Source organism: Symphalangus syndactylus, chromosome 4 (assembly GCF_028878055.3).
Source record: "Symphalangus syndactylus isolate Jambi chromosome 4, NHGRI_mSymSyn1-v2.1_pri, whole genome shotgun sequence".
Classification (NCBI taxonomy): domain Eukaryota; kingdom Metazoa; phylum Chordata; class Mammalia; order Primates; family Hylobatidae; genus Symphalangus; species Symphalangus syndactylus.
Window position 1 is genome coordinate 127,941,099 of NC_072426.2, and position 7,966 is coordinate 127,949,064.

At 40.6% G+C, this 7,966-nt stretch overlaps 1 protein-coding gene across 1 annotated transcript; it reads right to left on the reverse strand.

The window, feature by feature from the left end:
- Positions 1–235: 235 nt before the first annotated feature.
- On the reverse strand, positions 236–6,894 carry FGA (fibrinogen alpha chain). Its single transcript, XM_055274057.1, has 6 exons — positions 6,841–6,894; positions 5,643–5,768; positions 4,999–5,182; positions 3,664–3,809; positions 1,650–3,069; positions 236–945 (listed from the first exon to the last, which is right to left on the reverse strand). The coding sequence occupies exons 1-6, from the start codon at positions 6,892–6,894 to the stop codon at positions 236–238; spliced, it is 2,640 nt and encodes an 879-aa protein (XP_055130032.1).
- Positions 6,895–7,966: the final 1,072 nt, after the last annotated feature.

Below are 7,966 nucleotides of genomic sequence, written 5' to 3' on the forward strand. Positions count from 1 at the left end.
ATCTTTATAAAAATGTTAAAACCCACAGAGCTCTTTAAAGATAAAAAAACCTTACATAACTTTATTTTTCAAAGACTAATATGTCTCAGGTACATTTAGCTACAGTACAAAGGATAAGAAAATAGCACCTAGGAGTTTTTTAGGTTGTAGAGAATCTCAACTGCTTTACCTTTTGTATTTTCTCTCCACTTCTCTAGCAAAGAAGACAGAGTGCTCCCATTCCCACTTCTTCAGCCTATTGGGTCACAAGGGGCCTAATTTTCATGCGAACAGCCCTGAGGGAATAATCTGCCCCTCTAAAGGAAACCCAGACCACTCCATTCTCAATCTCATAAGGACTATTATTCCTTGGGTCATAGGAGCCCCCAGGGTAGTAGATGCCATTGAGATTGGCTGCTTGGCAGTTGTTATACCACCAGCCTCCCCCATAGACTTCTGCACAGTTCTCTTCCCACTGGTCTGCATCCCTGTCAAAGGTGCTGAACTGCATGTTGTTGTGAGAGGTGTACTCTGTCCCTTCCTCTACGGAACCCTCAATCAGAGCATCACCCGCAGTGCCTTCATAGGAGGAGACTTGGAGGGCATAGCCTTCCGCCTCAGAGCCTACCCGGAAGTGATATTCTGCATAAGCTTCATTCCCAGCCCAGTCCTCTAATTCAACCCTAAGAACAGAGCCCCTTTGGGTTAGTAAGTGGAGGTAGTCATTGCCTAGCCAGAATTCTCCTTCCCCCTCGTCATTCAGGCTGCCGAAACCTCTCTTGTAGTCTTGCCAGGTCCGGTTAAAATTCAGTGATCCATCCATTCTTTGCTGGATCAAAAGCCATCCTCCCAAACTGGTCTCTTGATCGCAATAAACAGAAAAAATCTTACTGGATCCCGGTAGCTTGATATTGAAAATACCACTTTGGGTACCTGAAGGATGTGTTTGGAGGACATCATCACAGTCTAAAAAAAAAATTAAGCTGGTTGGAAGAAGTTATTCTCATTTAATTTTACAAAGATAGGCACAGCTCAGATTAAATAAGGCAAATACTGTTTCTTTCCCTTCCTTTCTTTCTTCCTCCTTTCCTTCCCTCCATAGGGAAAGGATGCATTTACAGTGGGATAGAACTTATGCAAATAAGGGGTTATTTATACCTACAAATTGCAAAGGGGATTTTCCTCAACTGGACTTGGAATTTTACTTGCGCAAACTAATAGCAAGTAACCAGTACAGGTAGCTAAGCATCAATTAGTACTAACACAACTTGTTTTTACCCTGACCTAAATGTCAACTGAGACACATACTAAAAATGTGATTAATCAATTGGGTGACAATTCTAATAGCACACACTTTGAATAGTGAAAGAATTTGATTAAATAAGCTCAAATAGAGTTTCAGAAGAATTATTTCATCCATTTAACATGTATTTATTGAGTCATGACTCTGTACTGTTAGGCATTTGGGAATACAGAGATAAGACAGACAAAGGCCCTGCCCCCATGGAACTTACAGTCTAGCACAAAAACAGACCAAAAAAGTGTAGTTTCAATGATGTGTAACAGAGAGTTAAGAAGGAAATGCAAGGGGCCATGGGAACACTGTGCAGAAATATTTAACTTAGTCTAGGGGGACAGGGAAGGCTTCCCCAAAGGAGAAGTGTGGATACCTCTGACAGGGCGAGATTTAGCATGGCCTCTCTTGGTGCTATGTGTTCCTTCATAATCGGCTTCACTTCCGGCCTCATCTGCCATTTTATAGCTCTTGCTTTCAAATGTGGAGCCTTCTCTGTTGTAACTCGTGCTACTAGTAAATTGTTTGCTGTGACTTGAAGTTTTACGACTGGAAGGGAATCCAGCTACCCCAGGGTGATGAGAACTGGATTCCTTTGCATTTGTGAAGATGCCAGATTCTGAGCCCGTAGACTCAGTCTCACTGACAAACTCTCTGACCATAGGTGAGAAGAAACCTGGGAATGTTTTTCCAGTTGAGGCAGTGTCGAAGAAAGCAGCTTCATCAGGGTGCCTATGGCGGAACTCACCCAGAGTACCTATGCCAGACAATGTGCCTAAATCTATTGCCTCGGGACAGTCAGAACCATCTTCAGAGGTCACCACTTCTTTGGTAACTTCTTTGCGACCATCAGGACCAATAACAGTCTTAGTAACGGTTTTAGAGCATGAACGACGCGTGGTGGTTGTGCTACCAGAGGTGACCTTCTCTTTACCAGTCGCGAGCTCTTTATCTCCTTTAGAAGTGACCAGTTTCTCTGTGTGGTACTCTCTCCTTGTCCCTGGACTTACATTTCCTGACACCTCTTCAAATGCGCCCCAGTCTGGGTTGGTAGGCCTCGTGTTCCCAGACCCTGAGCTGTCTGGCCTAAAACTTCCAGATTCAGAGTGCCAATGTCCAGTACTACCAGATACAGAGCTCTCAGAGCTCCAGTGCCCAGCACTTGCATGTCCAGAGCTGCCAGGATTCCAGGTTCCGGTACTACCAGGTCTAGGGCTCCCAGGGTTTTGCTTTCCAGTACTTACAGTTCCAGAGCTCCCAGAGTTCCAGGTTCCACTACTTCCAGCTTCAGAACTCCCAGGGCTCCAGGTTCCAGTACTACCAGTTCCAGAGCTTCCAGGGTTCCAGGTTCCAGCACTTCCAGTCCCAGAGCTCCCAGGGTTTCGGTTTCCAGTACTTCCAGGTCCAGAGCTCCCAGGGTTCCAGTTTCCAGCACTGCTAGGGTTCCTGGGGCTTTCCGTCTCTGATCTGGTTCCAGAAGATGTGGAGTCTCCTCTGGTAACCTCATTTCTACCAGGTCTCTCTAACTCCATTCTCATCTGCTGCAAGTCTGTTAATGCCCTCCACTCTGGGGGTGCCTTCTGAAGCTGGCTCTTAAAAGTTCCAGGAACCAAGTCTGGAATGGGTTTCATTTTTATCAGTGGTAAGTGTTGCCTATCTCTAGAGGGAAGTAAGTCTTTGGCAATGACCTGTTCAAGTTGCTTCTGCTGATCTTCATAGTCCTTCAGATCTATTTCACGAGCTAAAGCCCTACTGCATGACCCTCGACAAGATCGGATCTTAATGTCAATGTCCACCTAGAGAGAGGGGAGAAAAATAAAGAGAAAATGTAGATACAAATACATAAACTATATCTATTGAGTTCCTGGTAGTTAATTTTCCTTCTGGAAACTGGTTTCATTTTTTTTGACTCAGAGACCTACCACTTAATATTCTCTGTTTTCTGCTTATCGAGTACCCTCAGTGGAAGAGATGTTGGGTATTGCAGGACTAGCCAGGATAAGCAATGGATGCTATTTAATTCATCTTAGCCTCAGAATGGATCAAGAGTAAGGTGCTATTCCCTCTCAAAGGAAACGCTAATTAAATGATCCTTGGTGAAACTCAGGCTGAAGGCTCAGAGGCATGGTGATGTAATGGGCTTTGGAATTAGACTGGGACTGAACATTTTGCTTTTGAAATTTTCTATCTATGTACCATTGGAAAATTTACTTAATATCTCTGAATTTTTTTTCTTCAACTGTGGAGTGAAGAAAATAATACCTACTTTTAGGTAGATGATGGATATAACACTTTTCTCTGCATGTAGTAGACACTCGATGCATAACTATGGCCTTCCTTTTCCCTCTACTCAAAAACAAAGACATCCGGGACCACAGCCAAATACTTACCTCCAGTCGTTTCATATCAACCAACTGAGCTCTAACATTTTTCTGCAGAAGTTGGATATGCTGTACTTTTTCTATGACTTTGCGCTTCAGGACTTCAATTCTGCTTCTCAGATCTTCTGATACTTGGTTATAGGTATTATCACGGTCTGAAATAGAAAATATGGTTATTGAAGTAGCTGCTGAGTGATTTGTCTGTAATTGCCAGCAAAAAAGAAAGGAAGGAAGGAAGGAAGGAAGGAAGGAAGGAAGGAAGGAAGGAAGGAGAAAGGAAGGAAGGAAGGAAGAAAGAGAAAGAAAGAAAGAAGAAAGAAAGAAAGAAAGAAAGAAAGAAAGAAAGAAAGAAAGAAAGAAAGAAAGAAAAATAAACTAGCTTGTAAATATTCCCAATTTTACTTTGGTTACAGTTTAATCTGTGAGTTCAAAACCTCTGGGGCATTTGACTTTTGGATAATGTTATGCCCTACAGCCATCCATGAATTCCAGTTAAGATGTCCTAATAGCAATTAGTAATCCCAAATAAATACAGAAGAAGAAATTTCTTTGGAATTTTAAAGGTGTAATTTGGAGTTAAAATAATTGGTTTGATTGCATTCCAATTATTTTATAATATCCTTAACCAAGGGACTTGAACATATTGGATTTTCTCACTGATGAGTTTTTCTTTTTATCTATAGATTTGAAATGGTTCCTAAGCTGTTTTAGGTCAACAGGATCACTCACTTCCCAGCTAGTGTTGCATCACTGATTTTAAATGTCAAGTGTTTGTGAAGTTGTAAAAAGGCAAAGCAAAACTTGAGAAACTGAGGCCTCCCTAGACTCGCTGTCCATGCCCAGAGTGAATACAATGTTTCCTAACCCTAACGAGTAGACTGTGAGAATGATGTAGCTTGACTCTATATTTTAAATTTAAAAATCTACATCATCAGCTCAGTGGAGTCTGGTGGTTGAACTCCCAGCTCTGTGTCTTTGAACAAGTTCCTTGACCTCTCAGTTTTCACCTCTACTTGTAGAGTTGAAACAAAAATATCAACTCAAAGAGTCTGACCCATCCTACTTTCAGTATACACTGTTGAAAAGAACACATTTAAATTCTTGTTTTTAATCCAAAATTCTGACTTTTGTGACCTTAAACAATCTCAGTTAACATCTTTTACTTTGAAAAAATAACAAAAACAAAAGCTCCCCGTTAAAATTTTCAAGGATATTATGAAAGCATGTGTTTCCACACTAAGTACTTTGGGATGAAATTGTCATAAATATAAGCAGATATCATATTTATTTAGGATTTTTGTTGTTTCTGTTATAAAGTCAAAGCAGTAAATATGTAATACTTACTATTGGCTGAGGAAAAATCGCCTCTCAAGATTTCCATTATATTAGTGGTCAACGAATTAGAATCCTTATTGTTCTTCTGATATTCAAATAGTGAATTTTTGATCTTATTTATTCTGCTTGTAAAATCTTGATTGACTTCATCCATCAACCCTTTCATCCTGCAGCCAGAAGGGCATTTGTAGTTCTGAAAGTGAAGGGAGAAAATTACAGTAAGGATCTATCTCTTGGATTCAGAATAATTTTGCGTGTTTCCATGCAGCCCCCATTTCTTCCTACCCTATCTCTTCCAGACAAGTTGGCTTAAAAGTGGGTAAGAGGACTAGTTAGAGGTCGCAGAGAAATTCTGGAATGAGGGTCCACTTACCCATAAATTAGGTGCCAGGAAATTGAGGCCACAAGACTCATGTGCCTGGTTTTGCCTGAGCATGCAACTGAAATCCTGTCTGTTCACCCACTAATGATCCAGAGTTGGGGAGATAATTAAACAGTGTTCTTGGGAGTAGGTTCCTTTTCTTTATTTGCTATGTAGGTAACTATTCAATTATTTTCTATTTAAAAAAGTTTCTGGGACCAATCGGGTTAGCCTGTGAGCCCCTCTAGCATCAGAGGGAAGGAATCTCCTGCTTCCCCGCCTAACTGCTTACCCAGTCTTCATCAGAGCAGAAGGGCCAGTCTGAATCTTTGCAGGCAGATTGATGCCTTTCCACAACCCTTGGGCCACGCACGCCTCCTCCTTCAGCTAGAAAGTCACCTTCACCAGTATCTGCAGTCTTTAAAGATTCATTCACATACACAAAAGAGAGCAAGAGCAATGTTAGCCAGAAGAGGAGACGCTGGCATGCCTACAAGTCCCCAGGAAGAGATGGCACTCTCACAGAGATTAAGGACAGCAGCCACAGGGCTTCCGCAATCTTCAGGTTTCTTATCTTTAAATGGAAATCCTAGGACCCATTTTATGGAGTTGTTATGAAAATTAAAGGAGACAAGGTCTACAAATTTCTTAACTGTGTATGACACTAAATAAGCATTTGATAAATATTAGGAGTTTTAAAGAATCCATCCTAAAAGGAAAATTATTTGAATCTATAAAATCAGTTAAATTTTACCTTTCCATTTTTACTAATGACTGCAGACAGAAAGAAAGTTGAAAACTGTAGAGCTCTTTCTCCTGTAATTGCTGCTTCGGTAGAAAAACCTACACCATCTTAACTTAATGTTCCTCTCTCCTTCAAGTTTCTATGTAACCTTTAGAGATGGATTCATAATTTAAAAGAATACCATTACTTCCGAAAAGCATATCGCCTTACTAACTAATCTCTTCTCATACTGCAAAGATGTTTCCAAAGATAATTCATTTGCTTTTTCTTCTGTCTTGACAAACACAAAAACAACCTTTCAGCAAAACTGTTCTAAAACTAAAAGTTCTGCTTATTATGGACAAGTAGCAAGAAATTAATAATTAAAGAAAACAAATCTTACCATTAAATGTTTTATTCTATTAACTAGCATTATAATGCACCAAGGCTTTATAGGTACAAGGATGGCAAAGAATTCTTGCCCTTTTTAAAACAAAACAAAACAAAATGTGGTAAGACTGAATGACAGATGTTAAAGTTTCCCTTGTGAGTTTGTACACTCTCATCCATCTAAGATCTTCCTCTTGGGGTCATATTACCCTGTATTCTTGAGGTGTCAAGCCCATCCAGGAACTTTCCTCCCAGGCCTGGAGTTCATAAAGCTAAGAGTGTGTCAGTACGTAGAACAGGTAGACTCTGACCTCCAAGCTCTTTGTGGAATAAACACCAGAGAGAAAGCAAGAAGAGAAAATGAAAAGGACCATACCCATGCTGTGCCCACCACACTTAGGACCAGGCAGACGATCCTCATGGAAAACATCTTTTCTAAGGGTGGGGCTGGCTCCTGAGGAGCACTCCAGCTGAAAGAAAGGGTTGCCTCCACTCCTAGTTCCCATCCCATTTAAATCTGAAGGAGGTTTGGTTAATCATTGGCTTTGTCCTGTGTAGACAGTCAACCCTCCCTCTACATCTTTTGTTCCTCCTATGCTGTTGGTATCCCAGAAATTCTTGCTCAATTCCCCCAGCTTGTTTGCTTCCGATAAGCTGTTGCAAAGGTAGCATTTGATTCTCCAGCCAACAATTAGGAGATCTCTCATTCCAGGAACCGAGTGGCTTTGAGAATGAAAAGAGGAGCGTAGGAGGGTATATCCATATTTCTATACGTGAAAGAATATAGAAGGTGCTTAGGTAAGCTAGCTGTAGCCACCAGCAGTAGTGATTTAGCAAACAATATTTCACTTTATGCAGAAATTAGGGTTGGGTGATCTGGCTTGTAAAAAATAACTTTGGTGATAAGCTGGCCCTGAAGGCTTTCTATAAGTTTATTTGGAACATATTACTTTTCTCTATTTAAAATATTAAGATGACAGCAGCTCCAGGAACCAAACATCTTAGGTTCATAATCCAAGCTGCACCACTTCCTGCTCCGTGTTCTTGGACAAGTTACTTTACCTCTTTATGCTTCAGTTTCCTCATTTGTAAAATAAGGATGCTGATAAGCTACCCCACGCTTTTATGAAGAATAAATGAGTCAATTCTTGTAAATCTCTCAGAACAGTGACTGTCACATAGGAAATACTCAGTGAATTATGGGAGATCATAAAGTGCCATGAAAAATCCCATTTATTTCCTGTTTCTGTGCCAGTAATCTCATTTCTGAGTGTATTTCCAAAGGAAATGAAATCAGGATCTTGAAGAGACACCTGCATTCCCATGTTCATTGTAGCTTTATTGACAATAGCTGAGATATGAAAACAACCTAAGTGTCCACTGATGGATGAGTAGATAAAGAAAATGTGGTGTATATATATACACACAATGGAGTATTACTCAGCCTTGAAAAACAAGGAAATTCTGTCATTTGCAGTAACATAGATGAACCTAGAGGACAT